Source organism: Aulonocara stuartgranti (genome assembly GCF_965226115.1).
Source record: "Aulonocara stuartgranti genome assembly, chromosome: 16".
Taxonomy (NCBI): Eukaryota; Metazoa; Chordata; class Actinopteri; order Cichliformes; family Cichlidae; genus Aulonocara; species Aulonocara stuartgranti.
Window position 1 is genome coordinate 31,700,089 of NC_138952.1, and position 27,572 is coordinate 31,727,660.

Consider the following 27,572-nt stretch of genomic DNA (forward strand, 5'->3'; position numbering starts at 1 on the left):
GGTTGGCAGCATTTCTGCATCAAATCTTGATGGAACAGCCTTTTTCAGTTGCCTTAAGGTCTGAACTTTGACTTGACCATTTGAAAACATGAATTTAGTTCTTTTTAAGTGATTCTGTTTGTTTATCTTGCACCACTTAACCTTTCTAAGTTTCAAGTCATGGACTGTGGTTCTGATTTTCTCCTGTAAAATGCTTTTTCTAATTTTTTTATTCATGATTCATTCAACGACTCCAGAATTTGAGGTAAAAAAATAGCCCTAAACTCAGACATAATCCAAATCTGTTGCCCTTACTGTATATATGATCACTTATGGTCCCTTTTTCCCATATCCCACTTACTAGCACATACCAACTAGGGCTGGGTATCCCACTGATTTCTAGAATCGATTCGATTCCGATTCACAAGGTCCTGAATCGATTCGATCCACGATTCGATTCGATTCGAATCTGGGAAATTTTGCCTCAGACAGTCAGAAATATTATAATTCAGATCAGTACATTTACATATTTTTGTATCTATAAAAGGGAAGCTGACACTTTCCAGACTTTATCAAAGGTGTGAGCATCACAGCAGAGGTCAAAGTAGCTGAAGATAAAACACAGAAAAACATGAAGGTGATTTTCCTGGCCTGGAATTTTATAAAAATATTCTGCAGTAGATCAAAAACGAAAGAAAATCTTTAATCAACTTATGAACATCACCTCTGACGTTACAGCGGTTTCATTAGAGACACAGCGTTTTGTATTTTGTATAATTTTTAAAAGTTTAAATTTGTTCAGAAGCCTGTTGAACGGCAGAAATTAGGTTTTCTTTTCGGAAGTAAGTAAAAGGAAAAAAAAAAAAAACATCGGCCGACAGCGCTGTAAATAACGGTAGACTTGTGCGTAACAAGCAAGCAAATAATGCAGAAAACAGATTTTTAGATGGGAAACTGTTCTTGAAGTACAGAGAGAGAGAGAGAGAGAGAGAGAGAGAGAGAGAGAGAGAGAGATGTGCATGAAGTGTGATTTTATTGTGGTGGAAGCAAAACAGCAAAAGTAAGAGGGAATCCATGACGATGTTTATGTGAAGCCTAGTTTGGATCTTCTTTTGCTGCTGGTTCGGTCAATATTGTTTGGAGAGAGTGTGGTGGGGCGTGGTCTGCGGTGCTGTGCAGGGAGGGCGGACGCACCTGCACGGCATTCATAATCACGCCCGCTGGGTTAAAACACAGGGACTCAGGTGTGTGTGGTTGTTGTTGTGGTGAGTGTGACTAAAAATGTGCCTTATTCTCACCACAGAGAGATCAAACTAACAGCTTTAGAATCAGCGCAAAAAGAGCGTAAACACAAAGCGTGGACCCGCCGAAACATCAGAATCAGCGAGCTGTCGGCTTTCAGCCCCGAGCGTGTCCGTGCCGTCGGGTGAGAAAGGCAACATCTCACCGATTCTGATCCGCGGGTCCGGGCTTTGCGTTTACGTCTTTGTGCAGAAGCCGTGTACCTGCTCTCATTTACTGTTTTAAATGTTTGGTGGTTGTTGAAATTTTGTGACGTTTCACCTGAGATTCTGGAATTTTGGGCAAAATACATTTATATAAAAAAATCGATTCAGGATTTTAATGAATCGATATTACGTTATCCAAGCCAGAATAGATTTTAATCGATGAATCGATTATTAAAACCCACCCCTAATACCAACCTAACCTGAAATAAAAAGTTACATTTAAGGTAAGGTGTTGTCATGATCCGGAGTTTGTGACTCCGTGTTTATGTTTTAGTAGTTATTATTATTCTGGGTTTTGTCCCCCACCTGTGTGTGTGATCTCCCTGTGTTCTCTGAGTGTTTTTAAGTCTTGTCTTCTGTCTTAGTCGTTGCTGGTTCGTCTGTGTTGTTTCCCCTCGGTCTCTCCGTATGTATTTCCCCGGACCTCCCTGCATCTTCGTTTCTGGTTTGTTTTATTAGTTTTACCCAGTTTAGGTTTCCGGTTTCATGTTCACCCACCATTGCTGTTTGTACCCACTCCTGTAAATAAATACTCACCTGCACCAGAGCTGCCGCCTTTTGGGTCCTTTCTACAACTCCACACGTCTGCCACACCGGACGTGACAGTACGAACCGGCCAGCATGGACCCTGCGGCACTCAATCCGTCCGAGGAGCTCCAGGATGACATCAGCTACAATGTGGAGATCCTCCTCGGGCTGTGGCTGGAGAATCCTCCGTACGAGCCGCACCGTTGAAAACCGGCTACAACGGCTCTTTTCCGGCCTGCCATGGCTTCTAAAATCGCTTCCTCCAACCATGCAGGCTTTTCTCCGGCACACACCTCACCTTCTCTCAGCCACTCCTGCCTCGCTGCCCGACTCGCCGGATGTGATCTTGCCCGGCCCGTCGGAGCCAGCTGCGGGGAGGAAACGCAGATCGCGCCGCCGGCGCGCCACCCCACAGCCGGACGTTCAGGCTTCTAATTCGCCGGCTGTGGTGAGTGAGGACTCTTTTCCGTTTTCGGACTGTGTGACTGTTCATTCAGGGGCGGTGTTCTGTGCGGCAGATGATTATGTGAACAGCATATCACCTGCTCAGCAGCCACTCTCAGCTCAGTTAACTGCCCAGCAGCCACTCTCAGTTCTGTCTCCAGTGTCACCCTCAGTTCAGTTTCCAGAGTCACCAGCGTCACTTTCAGTTCAGTCTCCAGAGTCACCTGCAGTTCAGTTTCCAGAGCCTCCAGTGTCACCTGCAGTTCAGGCCCCTGCGCCTCCAGTGTCACCTGCAGTTCAGGCCCCTGCACTTCCAGTGTCACCTGCAGTTCAGGCTCCAGTATTACCAGTTTCACTCATTCACTCCATGCAGGGAGAAAGTCTAATTTCAACTCAAGGTGCTTTTCATAGTTTAGCCGCCATTGGCACAGTTTGCCGCTCCAGGGCTTCCCCAGAGGCTAGGTCTCAGTCCCCAGCTGATTCTGGACCCCTGAAGTTTAAGCAGCCACCTGAGAACTGCACCATGTCAGCGTTGCCTGGGCAGAGCCAGTGCTCAGTGCATTGCCAGTCGCCTTTGTGTCAGCTAGTGGCCTCCATGACTGCTGGCTTAGTGATGACTTCTGCTGGAGGGTCCGTAGGACCGCTCCGGCCTTCGTCTCCTGTCGTTGCTGGAGGGTCCGTAGGACCGCTCCGGCCTTCGTCTCCTGTCGTCGCTGGAGGGTCAAAGGGATCCGTCCAGTCTGCAGCGCCTCCATCTCCGGCTTCCACGCCGCCGCCTGCAGCGCCTCCGTCTCCGGCTTCCACGCCGCCGGCTGCAGCGCCTCCGTCTCCGGCTTCCACGCTGCCGCCTTCAGCCTCGTCTGGTCCAGCTTCAGAGCCGTCAGCCTCGTCTGGTCCAGCTTCAGCCTCATCATCCACGCCAGCTGCAGCCTCATCATCCACGCCAGCTGCAGCCTCATCATCCACACCAGCTGCAGCCTCATCATCCACGCCAGCTGCAGCCTCTGCTTCAGCGTCGCCTGGCCCAGCCTCCGTGTCTTCGTCCTCGCCTGGCCCAGCCTCCGTGTCTCCGCCTTCAGCGTCACCTGGTCCAGCCTCGTTTGGGTCTGCAGCTAAACGGCCACTTTCTAGGCCACTGGCCAGGCCACTGGCCAGGCGCCATCGCCGTCGTGGGCGGCCCCCAGACTCCCTTCACCTGAGTCTCCACCGTTGCCTTCCGCACGGTCGGCCCCCTGAACTGTGTCCATTTCGGCGCCGCTGCCTTCCGCGCGGCCGGCCTCCGGACCTCCATCGCCTGGGTCACCGCCGTTGCCGACCGCACGGCTGGCCCCCGGACCAGTGCTGTCGTCGTCGCCGTTGCCTTCCTTACGGTCGGCCTCCCGGACTGTTTCCACGTCGCTGCCGTTGCCGTCCGCACGGTCGCCCCCCTGAACTGTTTGGACTCCTGTGCTGTCGGCCCCCTGAACTCTTCTGTTTTGGACTCCATTTTCTTGGCTATGGTGTATTTCATTTCATTGTTTTTTGGTGCTGGACTCGTGTTTTGTTTTTTGTCTTTCTGGTGCTCCTGTTTTGTTTTGCCTCGATTATATAAAAATACAGCTGTGATATTAAGAAAACTTTCTCCTGCATCTGTGTCACTTCATTTATGACCAAATTCTTGAAGAGCACACAAGAACATGCATGTCTTTTATGTCTGCATGGTGGAGTTTTAGAGTTTCAAACATGTCTGGACTGAGGCCTTGGCTTTGCTTTGCAGTGGATTTTCCCTTTTTTCCTCCAAACAGCGCTGTGCACGCCTGCCAAAAAGTTCAACTTACATATTATCTGATTGTGGAACAATACAATTGATCTCTGGCTTCAGACACGTAGCAATGGCAAAGTGTTTTATATTGTGGTAAAGTTAACAAAGATTATATATAATATAATGATACCCAAACATTTCTGTGAGCTAGTTCTCGTTCTCCTTTGTGCAGGACAGCATGTCGTGTTGTTGATCTGATTTTCTACCAGATCTTAGGAAGAGCAGAAGTAGCCCTGAATTATTCGGACAATCTGTCTTATTGAGAATTAATGAACATGAAATTTTCATTTAAAACCTGCATTTTGTCTACCGTTAAAATTTGTTTGATGATCTGAAAGTCAAGGCAAGTGTGACAAATATACAAAAAAAATAACAAATCAGGAAGGGAGCCAGTACTTTTTCACGGCTCTGTAATGTGCCTTTATTTATAGGGATGTGGAAACTTTTACAATCCACACTTCCAATCTCATACTCCTAACTTGAATATTATCCAAGATTCACGTCCCTTTTTCAGCTAAAGCTGTGAGTAATCACTCAAGAGCTTTTACTAGTAAGTGTTTGTGTTATGAGTTTAGTCAGAATGTGTTTATAATAGTGGATTTATGAAGACCCAGTAACATTTTGCAGAGTAATGAGTGCTGAAATCTTGGTAATTTTCTTCTGTCACACTGTCTCCTAGAAATCTACTGCAAATCAGTTACATGGAAGAACGTTTCCGTCCATCATGGAAATCTCAATTGTGTGTCAATGTTACATAGCATGCACATACATGACGTGGTTTCAGCTAACAGAGTTTTACTCAATATCCTTTTCACTCAGATTATCTGTTGTGTCATTTCTGTGCATTTGGGAAATTGTGAAAGGAGAAGTACGAGTGCGGGTGCTCTTTCAATGTGCGAAAGTAGAAAGCAGACTAGAAAACGACGGTCAAACAGATACTGAGCAGACTAAGCTGAACAAGCAGAAAAGTGAACATTTTTTGGCCACATAATGTACAAACTGAAGTATTGTGCAAAAGTCTTGAGCCACCCCTCATTTTTTAAATATTTTACTTCCAAGCAGCCAAATTTTTCACTTTTACTCCTTAGTCATAAAAGGCTGATTGGGTATTGTCATCACCCCGCTAGGCAGGCAGCAACGACACCCAAGTCTGTGAAGGCGATAACTCAAGATAAGGCAATGTAGGAGCTTCAAATGTATACCATAGGTGTAGCTGCTAAAACTCTCAGACGACTTTGAATCTCAGTGATCTTGACCTCAAGGTCAGAGGTCAAGTTCTCTGGAAATCTTGTAAATGCAATTACCTGGAAACAAGACAATGTAGGATTTTGAAATTGCTGCTTTGCTGAGTTTGTTTGTTGAGCTACTTATCACTGGTCGGTGAATCATTCAAGCATGAAAAAAGCATTAACTCCTGGGATGTGCCAGTGTTGTGTCTAAACATAAAAGACAGCTTTGCAAAGATTCAATTTTAAATAGTATCTTTTGTCACTAGAAGCTGAATCCAGGAAAAATGAATACAATGAAACACAACATAAAATGGTTTGGCATAAAATATTTGACAGCAGAAATTTCTGGAACAATTTCGCCTACTTCCAAGGTGCATGGACGGGATGAAAAACTCACAATGCAGGAACTCCAGCAACACTTAATATGAAAGAGGAACAACTTTATTGACTGACCAACGCGTTTTGAAACGCATTAGTCAGTCAATAAAGTTGTTGCTCTTTGATAAAATATTTGACGAAAAATATTTTTTCATCTACAAAGTGATTCTTAAGAGTGATTACCTGAAAACTTGACAAGTAGAGAACAAAAGAATTTGCAGATAGCTGAAAGTCAAGTCTTAAAGAAACAGGAAAAAAGGCCAGCAAAACCTGACACAGGACCTGAAAGATGTATCTGGACCTTCAGCTGATCCATCTATTCTACAATGAAGCCTCACCAGCGGTCTCAGTGGAAGTGTGGCTGTCAAGAAGCCACTCTTAAGGACAAATTATACAAGAACTGGACTGAAAATCAGTGGAAACAGGTCTGATGGAGAGATAAATATAAATTTGAAAATTTTGGTCCAAATCATCATCATACATACAGAAGAGTTGAGGTAAAAATGAAAATACCACCAGATTTTCAACCACAATGCAATATGTTAAACATTATTGGCAGTGACTTCACTTTTTAGCACACTGCCAATGCAGTAAAAGCATAGCTGGACAAAAAAACACAATGAAACACTATCAGTCATAGCACGTCAACATCATTAAAGCAGTGTGGTATCAACTTGAGAGAGAGAGAGAGAGGTGGCCAAAGAAGAGCTTTGAATGTCCTTCAAGAAGCCTGGAGAAGAGTTCAGACTATGTTGAAGAATAATAGGCCGCCTACAGGGAGGAGGTGGATCGTCTGGCTGAGTGGTGCGACACAAACAACCTGCTGCTTAACACCGAGAAGACCAAGGAGCTCATCGTGGACTACAGGAGGAATGCTGGCCCACATCCACCCATCTACATTAAAGGGACGGCTGTGGAGCGTGTGAGCAGCTTCAAGTTCCTGGGAGTCCACATCTCCGAGGATCTCATCTGGACGACCAACTGCTCCAAGCTGGTCAAGAAGGCTCATCAGTGCCTCTTCTTCTTGAGGACTCTGAGGAAGAACCACCTGTCCTCAGACATCCTGGTGAACTTCTATCGCTGCACCATCGAGAGCATCCTGACCAACTGTATAACAGTCTGGTACGGGAACTGCTCTGCCTCGGACCGGAAGGCGTTGCAGAGGGTCGTGAAAACTGCCCAGCGCATCGCCGGAGCACCACTTCCTGCCATAAATGACATCTACGGGAAGCGGTGTCTGAAAAGGGCTGGGAAAATCATCAAAGACCCCAGTCACCCATCACATGGACTCTTCACCCTCCTGCCCTCTGGGAGGCGCCACAGGAGCCTCCGGACTAAGACCACCAGGTACCGGAACAGCTTCTTCCCCACAGCTGTCAGACTCCTGAACTCTGCCTCCTGACATCTGACCCACGTTAACTCATGGACAGAACATACACACACCCACAACCACCTGCACACACACACACACACACACAATGGACAACTGTACCCTCATACACACAATAATAACATGGACTGAACCACCACTCACAAGCACTAGCACTTTATATACCTCTGTAGAAATTATCCACACCCTCACTTATCTTACCTGCACTACTGTATAGTTCTGTATAAATAATCATTCTGTACATACGATAATTTTAATTCTACAACTGTTTATAACTTGCATAGGTCATATTTCTGTATAGCTTTCATATTTATATCCTGTTCATAGCCTGTACATAGCTTGTACACCACTACAGCCTGTACATACTTATAGTTATACATTATTTTTTACATTACATTATTATGTGTACATTATAACATACCATAATAGACCCATATTTTGTACCCTCATACCTATAACAGACCCATTTCTGTAATATACTCACATATCTATATTATTGCTAATATATATTTGTAATATATCTATATCATGGCTAAAGCACTTCTGGATGAATGCAAACTGCATTTCGTCGCCTGTACTTGTGACATGTCCAATGACAATAAAGTTGAATTCTATTCTATTCAATTCTAATAGGTGGTCAGATTAAATACTAATTTCTGAGGCTACTTGAAAACGTATATACTTTGTTTTCACATCTTTTATCATTACACCTAATTCCAATTTTCCTAGCAAAATATAATGAGGGGTGGCTCAAGGTGTTTGTCGAGCACTGTACTTTCAAGGTAACTCTGTGTGCAAGTTTGTGCTTTATACTGCACAATTTTAGACGTTGGTTTCAGTCCATCTCTCATCGGTTCCTAATTCTAGTTGCACTAATCAGGGTGCTTAAAGTGTGCCTGTCTGTGTACCTGATATAGTGACCAAGACATTGAGTCCTTCCAGGACGTCCATCTGCTGGAAGCGTCGGCGGTTAATCAGAGGGTAAACTTTCCCCTGACCACTGCGATCCAACAGCATCAGGCCGCTTTCTGTTCCCACCAGTAAGTTCACTCCTACACACAAATGCACAAACATGCCCATAAGGATAACGTCCAAAAAAAGCCACTGAGCTCAACTGGAGGTCTGCTGCTTGGCCTGACGGCGCTAATATGTGGCCTTATTAGAGCTTTGCTGCCACCATGTGGTGAAGGCCTTTATAACTATAACTTCTGGTAAAAAGCTGGACTTTGATGAATGTTAATACAAATACTTAAACATTGGCACAACAAATTTACCTTTAATAATAATTTACATCAAAAAAAATCCTTATTAAATAAGTAGCATTTTCTTTAAGAACCCATTATCCCCCCACCCCCACCCTGTTATTCAAAGTGACATCATAGTCTGATCAACTGATGGGTAATTATTTTAAAGTATCCTTTCTTTTAAGCCCTATCTTTTTGTTCTTACCCCAGAGGGCAGCGCAAAGAATCTCAGAGTTGAACCTCTTCTTGTATTTGCGGATCTCTGGGGTGTCACTCTGAGGGCGGGTGTTGACCGGATTGACGTTGACCACGGAGCCCTTCCGGGATGGATCTGCTCTCAGTGCCTCTGCCAGCCGGGCATCGTTCCCATAGCCTAAAAGGTCAAAGGGAAGGGCTTAGGTAGGATGGCGTAGGATTGTAGAGTTTACCGAACGGGGTGAGGGTCAGTCACATGATCAGCATTAGAAAGCTGTGTAGTGAACTGTGATATTTAAGAATGGAATATCAATATTGTGTGATTGATGTACATGTTATATTACTGTGAATAATTGGTCATGTTGTAAGTATGAAAGTTTGGAATGGGATACAGAAATATAAATATCAATGTAATGATTCCCACTACTGCTCCGCTCAAACCAGTAAAAAAGGGAGCTGATGTGAGTTTTTATGGTGTCTGTTGTGGATTACTCATTACCCGGCTCTCTTACATGCATTTGGTTCTAGATTCAGGCATCTGTAGGAAAACTTAACTGCCTCAAATCAGTGATTAAATGCTGACTGAACAATCTAGTATACTTAAGGGGGTCAATGGCTGGTCACCAGCTGCATCAGGTGAGGTAATGGCTTAAGATTTGGCCTTGACGATGAGAGAACAGGGCTGTAGTGATAAGAAAGCTTTGTTTGTTAATGACGATAGCTAATGAACTCTATGACCTGAGTGAAACAGAGTCCAACTCTTTTTGTTTGTTAATGATAATGACATTTTCATGTGCTCAGCCTCTTTACTCCTTGAAAAGAAGAAGCTGTGTTTGTCAGAGCTTCTGTGTATCTGAGTGCAAGTTTGCAGCTGTGGACACTGGCGGCTAGTCAGACGAAGTCAAAACTGAAGCGGTGGGTTTAACCTAGAGGAACGGTTTTCAGAGAGCCACCACTGGGGGTGGCTTGGGGACGAAAGTTGTGTCGAACTTGGTTGTTAATAATGATGAATGATAATCATCAATTAAATCAACAAAGATAAACAACCAAAAGCTTCCTAACAATGATTTTTAGCACACTAAAATTCAAGTAAGATCTCTTTGTTTCACTTATGATTACTGAAAGAAGTGTGTTGGACAATATGAACCTCTTTTATGACTTTTGGAGGAGGAAATATGAGAAAAAGTCCCAGTCGTCAAGAAGATATTAATATTAATTCCCATTGCAGCCATTTATATGTTCATACTACCGCTCACCTGGCCAAATGCTTATTCAGCATCCAGGGAAAGACCAGCACTTGAAAATGTTTATTGTAAACTACAATAACTCAGTTATATTATTTTAAACCAAGCCTTAATTTCTGAAGCAGATCTCCATGTATTAATCTCTTTAGTGTTGATTATAGTTGATTATGGTCAATCACACACCTACTGCCTCAAAGACCTCACCTTTAGGCAAAGTCGATTTTGCAAAGCTCCTCATTAGTAGTTTTTTTATCCTCTTTCAGTCCTTCTTCTTTTTCCAGTTGCTCTCATTAATGGTCATTAAAGCAGATCATCTGCTCATCCTCTCACCCTGTCCCTTTCATCATCCTCTGTCACACCAAGCTTCTGCATGTTCTTCACTACATCTTTCTCTCTGATTTTTCTCCCCTGCTGGCAGATGCATCATTTCTCCGATATATCCACTCTCCCTCCTCTACATATCTCCAAACATCTCAGCCTTGCCTCCAAACTGCTCAACATGAGCTGTCCCTCTTTCATATTTAGTGTTTTGGATGAATTTCACTAAACTATTATTATATTTTTTTCATTATTACCTTGATTCAGTTGTTTAATAACTGTAGTAATAGTTTACCAAAATTCATCCGAATGACTAAAATGTCCCAAACATTTGTAAATTGTCAGAAAAGTAAAGAAAACCAGCCGTCAGTCATCATATGAGTCAACTGTTTGAAAGCTCACAGACTAGGGCTGGGCGATATGGCCTAAAATCAATATCATGATAAATTGAGCAGTTAACCTCGATAACGATGATTGGACGATAACCACCCCAAGTGCCAAAAAAACAAACGTTTTTGTTTTTTTTTTCATTTGATGGGGCTGTGGCAGGCAGCATAGTTCCTCCAGTTATTTTGATAATATTATTCCCCCCAGACCTATTCATTGCAATTATACTATTACCACTTTAAAGGACTGTAAAATGTCACTGAAAATAAATGAAGACAATAGTAGTAAGTACTTTTAGTGGTTAAGATTTATTAACTGAACAAAATAAAAAGTGTAGGACACAATATGTAACCATGCTCTCTAAAAAATTTATATCCCTTGTAAACAAAATAGTTTAATAATAAATATTATTTATTAAGAGGTTGGTTGTGTTACCTTGACTTGACACAACAGTCTTTTTGCAGAGTTTACATTTAACAATTTTTTGATCAATATCATCCTTGTTGAATCCAAAATGTTGCCAAACGATTGATGATGCATTTTTTTGTTAACAAGCGTCTCCTCTTCCTCCTCCACCAGCTCTACCTCCGTCGCTGCTGCTTCAACATTTAAATCGTCCTCCATTTGTTCACCCGTGTCTCGTCTTGTTACAGGTAGTAGAGTCATGTGACTCCACCCCGTCAAGTCTGTAACGTAGCACAGCGTCTTAAAGGGACATGAACATCGCCAACCTGCACATGCCTTTCCTTTTTTTTTTTTTTGAATACCGAATTTACCGACATGGGCAAAATGACGTCGATGAGAGTCACGATCGGTAACGATAAATTTTTGATATATCGCCCAGCCCTATCACAGACTCAAGTCCCAATCTGAACAGCTAAGGAATTTTTGCTATCATATTTTGAGGCACCTGAACTCCACGTGTGAGCATGAGATCAGTGGTGCAGCTCAGTCAGGGAAGCACTCTGGGATTTCTCTTTGGATGTACTCAGAAGGGCTGTTCCCTCCTGAACGACAGTCAAACCTCAGAACTGCAGCTTCTATTCCAATTCAGTGACTTTGAGTTGTGAGTAAAAAGTTGGCTTGTGTCAGAATTGAAGTCATTGTGTTTGAGCTTTTCCAGAGTGACAACTTTTCCTCATAGTTTGTTCAAAGTTTGATTCAACAACCAGAAATGCTTTTTGGATTTGTCTTATGCCTGCGGTAAAACATCTAGTTAGGCTCTTCTCAGTGGGCCTAAGAAATAATTCTTTGACTCTGGAGCCTGCAGACCTTTATTGTGACCTTTATCCCCGTGTCATTTCTCACGGAAGTGTTAATTTAACCTAAGTTGACAAAGTGACCTTACCGACATTGTTGAGGGCACTGCCGGTGGATGGAGAGACCTGGAGAAGTCGTGGGTCAATGAACGGAGTGAAGGAGGAAGAAGACTTGTGCTTCTGCATGTTGTTACTAGACTGGCTCTGCAAAGAAGGAGTTTTGTAAATGTTTAAGTGTTGTTTTTCAAAGACCATAAACATATGCAGATATTATGGACAAAGATAAATGGAAACACTTAACAACACAGTGAAAACACAGCCAGGCAAACTGAGGATTTTGGTATGTGTTGCATGCAAATACAGTGGACAGTCATTCAGGAGGTAAACTTATAAACAGTGAAACAGGCAAAAAGGATGATGAAGGCTAAAAAAATATGAATACTGCTGACAAAACAAATAAAAAACAATAACAACACAAAAGGGAAAAAAATGCCGTTTAAAAAGTGTTTCCTTGGAAAACATACTTGCGGTTTCACTCCTAACTGCCATGTGTGCTACCATCTATTGTCTGGAGAATGTGAGAATATAGCTTGTTTGCTGAAAATAGGCAACATCAAGGCATAAAAATTGATTTAAATGTTTTGAGGAATGCTTTTAAGACAAAAGACAACTCTGGCAAAAACAAAATAAAACAAAAAACCCCCAAAAACTGAGCTAACAGATCTGTTGCGATAATAAATATATCAAGGAGATATTCACAAAAATGCAAGCTTCCACCAACACGAGCATCTCTCTGTAGAGAGATGGTGTGTCAAAATCTGAAAAACTGAAAAAACAAACAAACAAAAAACGAGCACTCATCTTATTTATTTGAATGATTTTAGTTGTTTTGGGGAGTTACAGTGTTATAGATGGCAATAATTATAAAAGCTCCCTTTGACACTCCTGTGCAAGAAATGAATACCCTAAGCCAGTGTCTGCGTTGGGACTTGAAGACATACCTCTGTGAGGATGCCAAGCTTGTCCAAGGGACTCTGTGGGGACATGGACGAGGGACTGGCAAGGCTGGAAGAGGAAGGGGAGTTGGATGCAGAGGAGGAGGGGGAGGAATGGTGGCTCTGCTGGATCAAGTCTGGGAGATGGTGGATGCGACCAGCAAAGCCATTCCTGTCCGAATGCTGTATGGGGTGATGATGGTGATGATGATGGTGGTGGGGGCTGGGGGTGTGGTGAGCGAGGCCCTGGAGCGACACCGAGCCGGGGCTCGGGGCAAAGCCTGCATGCATGCCAGGTGTCTGCGTTTGGCCTGGGCCAGGGCCCGTACGCTTTCTGTTGTCACCTGCACTCTGGAAGTAGAAAGAGGGGTACACAGCTTTGGGTCTAGATGTGTTCCTGATGAGTTCAGGGGAAGGGAAGGTATTAGCTAGAACAAAGGGTATACTAGAGCGGCTATTCTACAGGCGGAAAGAAAACTCTTGTTAGCAGTTGATTACATGGTAAGATAATACTTTCGTAATGCCCCAAAATTACTTAAACTGACCTTTTGTAGTGTGCATTGGTCCTAAATGTATGTGAAGATGACCTACGTACCTGATTCTTTTTCTGTCACCTGATCAAATGGCTTTTTAAAAGTTAAATGTCTGAAATTGTTCAACACTTCTCTGTATGCATTATTAAACTCTGTCAGCCTTTTATGCTTCATTTCTTAACACTGAGTTGCTATCCACTGGCCAAAAAGTAAGAACATGACCAACGAAACATACAAACAAAATGGATAAACTGTCGGGGTATGAACAAACAAAATGTACAAATAAAGGGAAAGCTAAAAAGTACGAGGTGAACGATTGGTTGTTCTTTTTCCGATCTCCCAGTACCTGTCTGACAATCAGCGTGCTGTCTTTGCATGGCGTTGTGCCCGCGTCACTCTCGCCCTCTTCGTGGACGATCATGGTTTTCACAGACTCCGTTTCTCCGTTACTCAGCCGAGAAGAACTGCAGGTGAGGGGAGGAGAAGTTCAACACAAACACATCATGTTTGGGCTCCAATATGGTTTTACACACCCGTGCAAGCCATGAGAAAAAGCAGCTTTATAAAAGACAGACACGGCACTCAAAGGTACTCTGCAGAGCCGAAGGTGATAGTTGCCCCGGACTTTACCCAACGAGCCAACAAACCGCTTGCCTGACAACAAATTAGCCAAATGTCCTCTGCACATAGGCTCAAAGCAGTCTCTACTGTGCTCTAGGAGGCTTTCTACATCTCGCTGTAATACAGGTGTAGGTGAATGTGCTGTCTACACCCATAATATGACTAAGTGTGACATTAGTTTAAGTCCTGTGGCATGTTGATCATCTCGGGAATCAGAATCAGAATACTTTATTAATCCCAGAGGAAATTATGTGGTCACAGTTGCTCCAGAACAGTAAGAACAATAACTAAATGAAATGAAATAATCCAGTATATTACAAAATGTAACAGAATATAAAAAAATAGCTCCAATTATAAATATCCCAGTATATCACACAAATTAAATACATATAGTTAAAACTGAGGTGATCTTCTTATCAATACATTTGTTGTTTTCTTTGTAGAGGATATGATATTAAGAGTGTGCAACTACTCCAGTGTGTACTTGTGCTTTAGATAGTATCTGGACTTAAAGCTTAAATGTTTAATAGTAGTACAGCATTTGATTAAAGAAAATAAAATGTGATTTGACTGGTGACTGCAGACTTTCTGCTTTGTTTTATGCACACAAGGCTCCTCCTTATTTAGACAGGGCTGGTCCTGTCAGCCTGCAGGCATTACCAAGACGACTGCAGTCTGGCTTAACTTGCCTAAAAAAACTTTCAGATAAATCAAAATGCATCTCTGCTAAGCAGGAGCATAATCTCATCCATTAACCCGAACCGATGAATTCTGCTCTGAAAGTGTAAAGCCTGCAGGAACGTTGTGTACATACACAGCTCTGGAGTCCTCCGGGCCAGAGGTCGACTCTTCACCTGCCTCCTGATCCACCTCTTCATCGTCATCTTCGTCAGTGGTGTCCGAGTCTTCACTGGAGGATGAAGGGTAATCTGTCACCTTATTTGGGGGGCGAACATCATCCACGGCACGCAGTTCTTTGGCCAGAGCCGTCAGGTCCTAGAAGCCGAGACATAAAAAGTGAACCGTGTTTTAATGTGTTCAGTCATTCTTGCTCTGCTGATGTATTGTCCGTTCTTCATCACTGCATATTACATGCAAATAGCAAGGGGCACTACGTAAGATTTGCTGTTAATCTTGCTTAAGAAACGCAGGAAAGAGAAAGCTGCTGGAGAAGAAGAATGGTTATAGATGTGCGCCGGCCAATGAGAAACCAACGGAAGAGCAAAGCCAAAAGAGAAAAAAGAGATGACTCCAGAGCAGTACAGCTGGTGCTCCTCAAGCTACAGTAGGTAAGGTTAGTGGATTAATTCTAATAATGAAACAGTTGTTAGAGCTGCAAAGATGAAAAATTAAACCAGCTCAGAAAAAATAGTTAATTTATTAAGTTAAGAGAAGCCATGAGTTAAAAAGACCACCGCTGAGGAAGAGACCGCTGAGAAGAGAATGCGAATAATACGTGCAGTAGACCCCTTCAGCCAATAAGCTCAATCCAAAGATAAAACAAGCATTTCTTAGCCTGAGCAGACCAGTCAGTTTATTTTCATTCATATACCCACACACAAAAAAGACTCAAGCAGCAAGATCCCTGTCACAATTTGTTAATAATCACACTCTCCATCTATCTAACAGCAACTAACTGGACGCAACACGTAACAGTCACCACGCACACAGAATTTAACTAAACCCATCCCGCCTAGTGAGCTACTGGCTAGTCAGCTCCGGGTCCACTCTCACCGCTGATCTGTTCGGCCTGAGCACGTCCCTCCTCTCCTCTGGTTTTTTCCCAGCATTCTCTGGCCGCTGGAGGGGTGAACCCTCCGATTTAGAAGAGGCTAAAGGAGGTGGAGGTGATAAGGTCAGCATGTTGGAAAATGTTGGAATAAAATCTACACGTTTAACTAATGTTGTTAGTGATTTCACCTACATGTTATTACACACTTTAGCACAGCTATTTTTTGAGGTGATTTTTTAGTTGTTTGTTTTGTCCACCTCCTGCATGTTTCTAATTGCTGACTTGGTTAACATATGTGTGAACTCACAGCGGGCCCTGAACCTCTCTCCTGAGCCACAGTGAGAACCGGGCTGAGAGCTGGAGTTACTGGAGCTGCTAGAGGAACTGGAGCCTCCGCTGCCAGTATTACTGGTCGTTCTGGGAACCAGTTTCTCCACTCGTTCCCACAGCAGCCGAGGCTCCGCTGCACTGCAGAGGCAACAGAGTCAAGAGAGTCAGGTAAACTATCATAGATATAGAAACTTTTAAACAGCAAATTAAAATGTTATAAATAGAGCACAGCTAATTTAACTTCTTAAATTTGCTAATTATTACTGACATGTTATTGGATTACAGTTAAAGTTCTTAATGAGCAGTGTAAAAACGCTAAACACTTGAAATTACAGAAAGCCAAGAGTTTTAGATATTAAAAACAGCACTGCAGGGTAAAGAGGAAGGAAGAGAGATGGCACTCCATGAAAAGGTTTGTGGTTTGAAAATAGAGACACACATTTACACACAACTATAGAAGTAGAGACAACAAGGTTAGACAGCTAGAACTATTACATAAAGCCTCCCACACAACTCCGCAGACTGAGACTGCAACAGCACAGACAGTGAAGACGCTGAATTAATTTGTCAGATCAGATCCATCACTAAATGAAGTGTTTTTGCACAGCCTTTGTGAAAGTCTTTTCTTTCTGGATGTCTTTGTAATTGCAGAGTTGAAAACAGGAGACTGGATTCAACGTGCTCTGAAGCACGTTGAATCCAGTCTCCTGCTTAAGACACTGGTGGAGTGCCACAGGGTACTATTCTGGGCCCAGTTCCTGTCGTTTAACGAATTATATTTTTGTTATTTCAAAGAAGACTCACGTGTCATACTACACAGATGCTTTTTAAAAATAGCAAGCTTGGCTTTTCTTTTCTAAATATCACATATCTAGAATGTCAGCCATATCGTTTAAAGGGCACGTTTCCAAATTTTGGAAATGAAAAAAAAAACAACAACAAAGACTGCAAGAAGAAGAATGCAGTAGTAAAGCAAAGAAAGGAAACACATTTACACAACACAGGTTACTAAAGTTTACCTGGCAGCATTGTGTTGTGCTGCGTGGCTGCTGTGTACGGCGTTGCCAAGGTGATGAGGCGAATCTCGCCTCGGCAACACTGGTGACCTTGATGTAGTCCTGACGGGAACCTTTTCATGATAAAAACAGTAACCAGCTTACAAATACACACATTTTAGGCATCGATGTGCTGCCATGTGCCCTGAATATGCAAATCACATATTTTTAAACTTCACCGTCACATGAGTGTGTCACCATTTTAATCCACTGGAAAACTTCAGAACTAGTAGCTATACCACAACATGTCAGGATGACTAAGGTAAACACATTATTTGGCTGGACTAATCGTCAGACTGGATTCCCAAATAGAAACTAGAGAAAATAGAGATTCATAACCTTTACTGATTTTGTAGAGATACCTTTCACTCAGTGATATAAAAGTACAGATTGTGTGTAATTAATTCTGGCCCAGAGATGAAAGCTCCAGTCAGTCAATTTAAAGTCTGACTTGGCAGTAAAATTACACCCAAAGCTTAAAAAATGTCCAACAAGTAATAATTGTCACATATTAGAAGGATATCAGAATTATCAGGGGGAAGGTGTGAGTAACTGAAGTGTTTTAGTATTCATGAGTTTAGCAAGCATAAAACAAAAGTGTTAAAATAAAAAGTAGCAGCTTTGGAAGCTAGACAGTTGGTACAAATCTTGTAACGAGCTTAAATGTTGTTCTGGTACTGTCAGGATAAGTAATCTTATTATCTTTCATGTAAGGGGGAGTAGACTGCCTTCTAATAGAATACACAATAACTGTGTTCACATCAGACTAAATTAAACAGCTGGGTTTGTTTAAACAACGCACCAACAAGCTCACATTTCAGGTTGGTGATGACGTGACTGAAACAAAAACACAGGATCTATGCGTACTGCATCTCTGCTGCTTATGAGCTGCGCATCTCTGACGTGACTGCCTGTTGTGTTCTTACAGTATCTAACTTGAAATGTATAAATGTAGGTACGCCAACTAAAGCCTTCATCGTAGTCACAGGTCACGCATGTGAGGCACATTTTCCCCTAAATCAGTCACATGTAAATTCAGTGAAGCCAACGCAGAGCAGAGCAACACAGCCATGCACAACAGAACCTTCAGCCATTTATTTATTTAAGAGTTTAAGTTAGGGACAACATGGAAACAGTATGAGCTGATGTTACTGATTGGTCAATCTTTTCTCAGTAGCATTTTCCTCTATTTTAAGGCTGAACCTGCTTGTGAGGTCCACCATTGTTTACTTGAAGCTTTCCCATTGTGTTGCATTGACAGGGTGGATTCTCTTAGGAAACGACTGTCTTCTTATGCTTACATTCCTCATCTTGTTATTTTTATGTTTTTTTGCGGTGGTGCAGCAAAAGTCTAAATTAGTGTGGTGAGGGAAGAAGAAAGCAGCATGAGGCAGACTGTCTCGACTCATCCTATAAGTGGAACAACAGTCGAGTTATAGAACGGTCACGGATTGAATGTTGTGATGCATTTTAACTAACAGCTATTTTTGCATGAACAAGAAATTTCACCACACAGTAACTTCCTCTTTTGTCAGATATTGTGTGCAAAAATTGGACTAAAATGCCCTGCAATATCCGATTTCCTCACATACAGTGGATATCGTGTTTCTTGGTCTCCATACAAGGAAAAAAAATAACAGCTGTTTAAATTCTGATATTGTATAAAAAAAAAAAAAAAATGGTGGGAAATAATTACAGAAGACTGTCTTATTCAACTAATGCTACCACACTGGGCTTCTTTCTTCTAGTCCTTACCCTCGGTGGGACCTCCGCTGAAGGGGCTGGTTCATGGGGCCTAGGCTGAGGATGGGGGTGTGGGTCAGTGCGAGCAGGCGTTGATGATGAGGATGATAGTGGTGATGATGATGATGGAAGGTGACGGCGGGATTCGTGGCTGTTTTGAAGGTGGAGATTTTCAAAGCTAGGGGTAAGTGGCTCTGTGAAGGAGTGCAATCGCGACACAACAGGCGGAGTGGCAGTGGAGTTTGATGAGGCCACGCTGCTGCTGCTCTTTAAAGCAGCCAGATGAGAACGAACCTTGCGGACGACACAAAACAGAACACAATGGGGGAGCGCAGGTCAGTCTGCATGCAGGGTATTCAGACAAGGAACAAGCTCAGGGACTGTAGGGTATTTTAAGGGGTTTGTCACATTTGAGCTAATGTTAGTAACACTAACATTAGACTTCTCAAATGTGGAAATCAGGGCGATGCAGGTCCTACTGGTTATTGTAAGGTTATTTTGGGTCATTCATAATTAGATGTGGAACAGTGAGAGGGATCTTACAGCACGAAAGGATCCAGCAATGAGCAGAAAGTAAAAACAACAAAGAAAAGCTGCGATGACTTAACAGAATGACACATCCATACACTGCAGCTGTCATTTAGCTCCTACTTGCTGCCAGGCTTCAGCTGAAGAGCTCTTCTGCACATTCAGTTGGTATAGATGTAAATGAGAGGATATAATTACATTATAGATTTATTATAATGCTCTTAAAGTAGATGGAAGATGACATATTTAACCTTTTGCTGCTACAGTATTCACTTTTTCCAGTGGCATTAAGTTCAATCAGGGATTCTAGATGGAAATGTTCTTTCAGCTCAGATGCAAGGATTTTCAGTCTTGGTCATTTGTGCACAGAGCATTTATGATTTATAAAAACACACGGTGTCAGATGTGGCGAGTTGATCTGACAACTTGGCAGAAGCCAACACGATGTTAACAACCACTGCTCTGAAATACTAGATCGTTTTAACGCCACAGAAGCTGATTTCAGTTAGAAATTGACACAGCTTGTCTGTAAAATCAAAGAAGAGCTGTAGACATTTTAAAGGCAAAGACTCAAATCTTTGCAAATCCCCTTAAGAACCCAAGAGTGTAACAGGAGGGGAGAAGGAGCACTTGTGAAATAGACATATCTGCACGTCATACCTGTTATCACCTGGGCCACCCTTTTTTTGGAGAGCAGAAATTTCACTGTAAAAGCTTTTAACTAAAAAAAAAAAGAAGGGTAGCCTGGATAAATCAGGGAACGACACAAAATATAAAAGAAGACATAATTCACAGGGAATGGAGAGATTAAGCTGAATTGATCCAGGAAAAAAAATATTGAGTCATGATTTTACTGGCTTGGCTTTTAGTCAGCTTTTTTTTTTGGACATTTTAGTCCTTTTGATATACTACACGGTCCTTTTAGATCACCTTCAAAAATTATCTGGAGATGATGCATGAATAAGGAGTAAAAACAGGCTGACATGCAAACAAGCGTGCCGACAGAACCACAACGGTCCACGCAGCATGCACACATTCATGGCTGGGAGTGGAGGAAAACATGTGACTTTGATAGTGGGCACTGAACATCCTGCCTTTCACCTTATTCATAATCACCATCTTAACCTTAACTAATTTTTGTTTCCATATTTGACAGCAGTGAGATTTCTTTAGGAAGGCAGCTAATAAAAATACCTCACGTCGGTCCTTAGGCATCATGATATGAGACCTTTGTGTGGTGAATACTCTATAGGCTCTCTGTTAATGAGAGTAATCCACTTTTAACATTATGGGTTAATAACGCTCTAGTGAATTACATCGTCACACCCGCGGCCAACACAACCCCCATCCTACTGAATAACAGCATCATTTCTATATAATGTAATCTGTGTGACATATCCAAAACAGATTGACTTATATGAACTGTGATTATTCATGCTTCGTGTGCTCAATCCTTCACTGGGAAAATGACTAATACTGCCTGAGTCACCCTGCAAAATTTGGATGCCCATGAATTATGAATGTTTTAATCACCAACACACAATAAGGAGTTACAGCATGTAGAGCAGAGATGTTCAAACCCCCCATTACAGCATCAGGCAAATCCCATAAACACACACATTTGCACACCTTGTGGTAAACACACATCTGGTGAAAGGGCTTTTGTTTGCATTTACATATTGGGAGGACAACTTGTCAGTCCAAGAGTTAATTATGGCAGAAGGTTGGACTTGGTTGATTTTCATTACCACAGGGAAGCTGGGTGAAAAAGGGGAGATTTCTTTTCAAATCAGTCAAGAGTTTTATGCTGTTCCACATTTTAACTGGTTAAAACGAGGGAAATGAAATTGAGGTAATAACAAGCCCGAGGCTAAAAAGAGTCATGAGAAGTTCAGCAGCAGCACACAGTTGGAAACATTATTCAGATGAAACGACCTCAAAGCTAAAGATACAATCCATGAAGGCAGAGAAAAAAAGCAGAACAACTAAACTGAGAAACAATAAATCTTCCAAAGTGCAAAGATTTCAGTTTTCCTCGAGTCACCTGAAGGAGAAACCTAATGAATTATTATCGGGGGGAAAAAATCACAGATAACATCTTGAAGCAATGTTCAGGTTATTAAGAAGGTAAATGGACTTTTCGAATAAACCGGTATTTTGTGAAAAATGAGCTTTTCAAAGCATGCATGCAAGGGTCTATAACACATTTCAGCATCATAAATCCACTCAAAGTTGGCAAGACAATTTGGCAATATAAGGCTGACAGCATACTCTTAACCAGGGGTGTCGAACACATGGCCAGAGGGTCAGAACTAGCTCTCCAAAGGGTGCGTTTCAACTTATTAATTCATTATTAATTTTACAGCCTTCTTACAGACAAAGATGTTAACTATGGGTTACAATACCACAGTGACATAAGGTGGTTAAGCTTTGGCTCTTTGATTTATGACAGTAATGTTTCATTTTAGTGACAGTGAACTGACTGCAGGAAGGAGGGGAAAACTGAGTAAGTCATTACGCTATGACTTTGCTTATCATGCCCACTGCAGATCACGTCCGGTACACTGTGGCCCAGGAACGAATAACTCTCGCCCTAATTTGGCTTGTTCACATAACTGAATGACAGGTTAGCAGCCATAAAGTCCTCAGGCATGCTCAGCCCGACCAAGCTCCACTATTACTACTTCCATGTAGAAAAAGGGAAGTCGATATTACAATCAGATCTTGTGTCATGCAAACATTATGAAACTGTCAAATACATGAATCTCTCTCTCATAATCTCATAACCCCATCCACTGCTCAATATGCTCCAAAACCCTTTAAGATGTAAATCACCAGTGGACTGTTCCTAGTCCAGTGATCCAGTGGACACCAACTCACAGCTGTAAATGTAAAAGCAGAATAGTTTAAGAGAAGAAGAAATGGTTTGAAGTCACTCTTACCTGTGGTTCCACAGGCCGGTGCATGGCCTCAGAAGCAGAGTTCCCATTGGGGTATGAAGACTCAGATCGCGGCGGCACCGGAGGCTGCTGTGGTTTGGTCTGAGCCGCCTGGGGAGAACCCTGGATGTTCTTCCGATATCGCTCGTCAGCCTAAGAAGGACACGTGCAAACAGCAGCATTAGCAGCAAGTTGAGAATACAGGTGGGTACAGGTCAGTACACGAAGAGGAGAAAAGACAGAAGCCATCAGCCGATATGGTTTGTTAGTTTCTTCCAACAGAGAAGAGGTGATTTGTTCTGGCAGTAGTTCAAGCACATCAGAAAGTTATCTGCTGATACAGGCACACCAGCAGGGACAACAAAGCACCTCCTCAAAGGCAGCAGTGTTATTGGCACCGCAGTGTTCCCACATCCCTACGAGAAGGAACCAGCAAGACTGTCATGCATTTTCATGTGGAGAGAAGACATTCACAAAGGAAAGGTTAGGTCACACACTGAGGTCCAGGACACGGTTCACCATAGAAAGTCAGATTTTGAAATGTTGTTTGGGTTGTTCTTCAAAATGGATATTTGGATATCTTTTCCATTTGTGATTTTTTTTTCTTCATGTTGCCACTTTATCAGAAACTTTGTGATTACAGTGTTATCATTACGACAAATATGATGGCTGAACTATCAAAAGATGACTATCCTGTTTGTTCCACCAATGTTAGGGCTTCTGAGCTGTTTTGGCCAATGATGTGCTTTTATTTGGCTAGCGTCTCTGTCATTATCCTTCCCAATAGGCACTAAAAAGGATACCAAATGCCATAAAGAAGAAAGAGACTGTAAGTCACGCTGAGCACTAATGAGGTGGCTCGTTTTTATTAATGTGGGGACAAGGACTACCATGAGGATAATTAGAGACCAGTTGTGTCCTTCTTTAGAGGGACGAGCTGTTCAAGTGAGCATTTCACTGCAAACTCACGAGAAAAAGCTCAAATGACATCTGCTCATACACTGTAAACAGAACGCTGACATAGCCACCATGACACCAACGTTTGGGCTTCTGCTTTGAAGGCCAGATTGTCACTTTCAATATCGATGTCTTGTGTTTTTGAAACTAGATGATAGGAGCATGGGGGTGGATCTGACTGAGAAACCAGGGATTTTAAGTTGTACCCTGGTTTATCATCTGCTGTACTTGAAATGGGGCTATAATTTGCAAAGGAAGCATCAAGATTTATTTAATAAAATGTGAACTTGGCAATCGAGACCCTAAAAAACTGATTACTGATTTCATGCATAAAGGGAGAAGTAGGTTCATTTTCTCACAGGCTTCTGTACAATCTTACTTATCTTGCAACCAGAGGAGTTGACCTCTGCTGGCCATTAGAAAGAATGCACCTTTAAGGCACTTCAACATTGGCAGCCCTTTTCAGACTCAGAGGCTGTATTTTTTATTCTATGTTTCAGGAAGTCTGAAGGAATCCTCGAAGTGAACATGAATATGCTGCATCTAGATATTAGTTTGTTGGTATTTGGTATAATAATTTCTTTAGTTTCCCAACTTTTTTCCTATGAGGATTTCACAAGTATTGGAAATTAGCAATACTATAAACTCTATGTGCAGCACATCAGTTTCATGCTCCATATTGGACCTACGTTAACCATTATTCTCCCTTTTGTTTCTGTTTCTCTCTCAGTTAGCCCTGCTTTAATCTTGCTTTAAAGATTGGTCTCAAGTTGAGTTCAATTTATTAGAACTTCATATTTAAGTTCACCTAAATAGATAAAATAACTGCTGTTGGTCCTGTAACACAGGCATATATGTGCGTCATGGACCTGTTTAATTATTAGACATGTGAGTTTAGAAACAGTCTAGCTACAGAGCTCGTCTACAAAGCCATTCACCCCACACCATCAGCTCACCGTCACCATCTACACACGATACACTAAAGACAGCGGGAGTGAGTATACACAAGCAAAGGAAGCATTTTAAAAGCAGTCACTGTGACTGATCAGCTAACGAGGTTCACCTCTCTGACTGGCTCAGAGTCAGGGGCGGGGCCTTGAAGGTCAGCCACTGGTAGCCTGCTTTCTGTAGTTTTTTCCAGACTGGAGGCTGGACTGGGCCGTGTCTTCTCACTGTCAGTGTTCTGTGGTTGTTTTGTTGTTTCCTGCTCAGGGGCTTGCAGAGGCTTTACCCTGTCAGGTTCAGGGTTCTGTGGGGGTTTGGGGGTCTGTTGCTGGGCTGTTTTGCTACTGTCCAAGTTCTGGTTTTGCTGAAGCGACAGCAGGTAGGCCTGCTCCTGCTGCAGCTGTCTCTGGAGTTTCTGAGCTTGCCGCTGCTCCTCAAGCTCCCTCCATTTGTACTCCTGAGTACAGGGAGGGTCAAGTTGAACCAAAACCGCTAGCACACATAGGCTGGTCGACACTTACTATGTCCAAAAAAGTCCTTTTTGATACTTTAAGGGATTAAGAATCCATTTAGATGACCCCATACAGTTACACCAACCATCCGTTTGGAGTCACATGCCAGCAGTGACTGTAGGAATACGACTGTATGAAAACTATTGTGTAGAAGCTAGCATCAGAGATGGAGAGAGCACTTTGTTTTGAAAGGCTCTTGGTGGTAATGGCATTATAATATTGCAAGGCTTTTAACTAATTTCTTACTTTTATTACATATTATTTATCCTTATATATAAGGATATATTTATATTTAATATATATCCTGTAACTGTGAGCAATGACATCACAACTGTTAACAAACACGGCACACATAGCTTTATATTCTAGTTTCTATAAGGCTGAGTGTCTCAGGTCCTAAAAATGTTAAATGCACCCTTTATGACTGAAACACTGCTAATTCAACTCACAGTGTGATTTGACTGTGTAAAAATGTGCTCTGTTAAAACATTGAGTTTCAGGCTAAGTCAGGGTTTAGTGGAGAATTTAAATGGGAGGAGACTAAAAAACAAACGAAAACAAAACAAAACCAAACAAAAAAACTAAACCATCTGATGGATACTGGTGGGGGAAAAAATGTCCAACTGCACGCCTGTTAGACCGCTGTGGTGAAAAGCAATTAAACCAGTGAAGCATTAATACAGTTTTATGCAGTGGGACAGTTGTGCCCATTGCCAGAGGCTCCATCTAATTATAGGTTGTTAATTCAAACATGTAACATTCATCCCTATAATACAGCTCAAAGTAATGTGTTTCGCAGTTTAAATAGAAGTCAGCTTGTTTTTTGCATGAGTTTGTGAATGGTGACTATGCAGGAACCACATGGTCAGAGATTAAGTAATGGTTGAAACTGGAAGTGAGGATGTTAACGGTCATATCCTTTTATTATGTGAATATCCGCTCCAAACCCCAAAAGGAACAGAATCCTTTAAAAAGAAAAAGAAAATAACAACATGGTTTGAGTATCAGTATCGCCTCCCCTGACCCTTTAACATCTGGAAGAGGGGAAGCCCTCTCTTTCCGTGGGATGACTAGTTTCCTGCTGATGACATCACCTTCACTGAGAGGCTCGTAAACATCCTGATTTCCCCGGCAAAATCTGAGAACGCTCATTATACTCTGACCTCAACCGTTGACGGCTCCCCTCGGCTTCACTAAAGTCAAAAGTTATTTCTAAAAACTTGATGAAGTTTAGCACAGAAGGCAAATGGACTCAGGAAAACTCATGTAACAGAGGAATAAAGTACCTGCGTTAGGAAATTTAACAACCTGGGAGCTGCAGAAACATTAAAATCACTTGGGGCATGAAAGTAGAAACAGCATTAAGCTCATTTAGATTTTTTTTAAAATGATAAAAGGGGGAAAAATGAAGTTGAATGTGACTCACCAGAAGCATGGCCTGTTCATGGAGGAGCTGCTGTTGCAGGATCTCCAGGTGCCTCTGCTCCTCCTCCAGCTGTCGACGTATATACTCCTGTCAGTCAGAGTCCACAGCCATTAGTTAAATATCAGAAAGGTGGGTGTAAAAGTTCATCCAAATTAATACAAATCCTAATTAAAGTTGATAAAACAAATCTTTCAGTGTCTTGCCCAGTCGATTCCCTCCTACCTGCTCGCGGTCGGCCCTCCTCTTTTCCTCCTCGGCCCTCCTGCGCTCCTCCTCTTCTTTGCGGCGTCGTTCCATCTCTTCGATGCGCCTCTTCTCCTCCTGCTCGCGCCGGCGCTGCTCACGCTCCTGCTGCCTCCTCATCTCGCGCTCACGTCGTTGTTGCTGGAGGAGTTAAAAAAAGAAAGAAACTGCTCGTCGTCCTAGTTCTGATTTTTGTCAAGTCATACGAGACACTGACCTCATGTTTCCTAATCAGTGCTGAACTAGAATCTGCATGACTGGCACAATATTAATATTTAAATTTGACCTGGATTGGTAAGAGAAGCAACGTGAGACCACAAAGTGTGCGACTCACACGAAACGGTTAAAACCCTGTTCAAACATTCAGCACACTGCTGTATAGCGCACATGGTTATTGCTCTGAATTTTCCTCCATAACGATAACTGCCTTTGGTGCCACTCGAGTGGCAGCGTCTGGGGCAGAAAAATGAAGCTGCTCTAAAAGTGTATGAAAGTGGTTCTTTGCCACACTCAACCTCAAACACTCCTATGCTAAAAGGCCCAACATTACAGCATCATTTGGCTTAATCTAAGGCAAATCAATGGGTTACTGGATAATCTTCATGTTTTAGGTAAAGTCTGCAGTGTCACTGTGATGGGACTCCAGAAGTGTCTCTGCTTCATCACATCAAGGAGATACATAGTGAAGGCTGCTTATACAGTGGGGCAAAAAAGTATTTAGTCAGCCACCGATTGTGCAAGTTCCCCCACTTAAAATGATGACAGAGGTCAGTAATTTGCACCAGAGGTACACTTCAACTGTGAGAGACAGAATGTGAAAAAAAAATCCATGAATCCACATGGTAGGATTTGTAAAGAATTTATTCGTAAATCAGGGTGGAAAATAAGTATTTGGTCACCTCAAACAAGGAAAATCTCTGGCTCTCACAGACCTGTAACGTCTTCTGTAAGAAGCTTTTCTGTCCCCCACTCGTTACCTGTATGAATGGCACCTGTTTGAACTCATCATCTGTATAAAAGACACCTGTCCACAGCCTCAAACAGTCAGACTCCAAACTCCGCCATGGCCAAGACCAAAGAGCTTTCGAAGGACACCAGGAAAAGTATTG

At 42.4% G+C, this 27,572-nt stretch overlaps 1 protein-coding gene across 8 annotated transcripts in view; it reads right to left on the bottom strand.

The window, feature by feature from the left end:
- The window catches only part of LOC309690320 (mitogen-activated protein kinase kinase kinase kinase 4-like), a 106,715-nt gene that overhangs the window by 7,526 nt on the left and 71,617 nt on the right, over positions 1 to 27,572 (bottom strand). The window contains exons 13-26 of one of the 8 annotated variants that reach the window (XM_082507329.1): positions 26,443 to 26,604; positions 26,221 to 26,307; positions 24,401 to 24,739; positions 22,384 to 22,533; positions 18,926 to 19,207; positions 17,135 to 17,244; positions 16,093 to 16,253; positions 15,788 to 15,885; positions 14,868 to 15,049; positions 13,779 to 13,896; positions 12,906 to 13,358; positions 11,994 to 12,108; positions 8,707 to 8,874; positions 8,166 to 8,309 (exon numbers count right to left, since the gene is read on the bottom strand). In XM_082507329.1, the coding sequence (XP_082363455.1) occupies positions 8,166 to 8,309; positions 8,707 to 8,874; positions 11,994 to 12,108; positions 12,906 to 13,358; positions 13,779 to 13,896; positions 14,868 to 15,049; positions 15,788 to 15,885; positions 16,093 to 16,253; positions 17,135 to 17,244; positions 18,926 to 19,207; positions 22,384 to 22,533; positions 24,401 to 24,739; positions 26,221 to 26,307; positions 26,443 to 26,604 (2,569 nt within the window). The remainder of the gene's footprint in view (positions 1 to 8,165; positions 8,310 to 8,706; positions 8,875 to 11,993; positions 12,109 to 12,905; positions 13,359 to 13,778; positions 13,897 to 14,867; positions 15,050 to 15,787; positions 15,886 to 16,092; positions 16,254 to 17,134; positions 17,245 to 18,925; positions 19,208 to 22,383; positions 22,534 to 24,400; positions 24,740 to 26,220; positions 26,308 to 26,442; positions 26,605 to 27,572) is intronic. The other 7 variants (XM_082507330.1, XM_082507332.1, XM_082507331.1 and 4 more) reach the window with 7 other exon arrangements.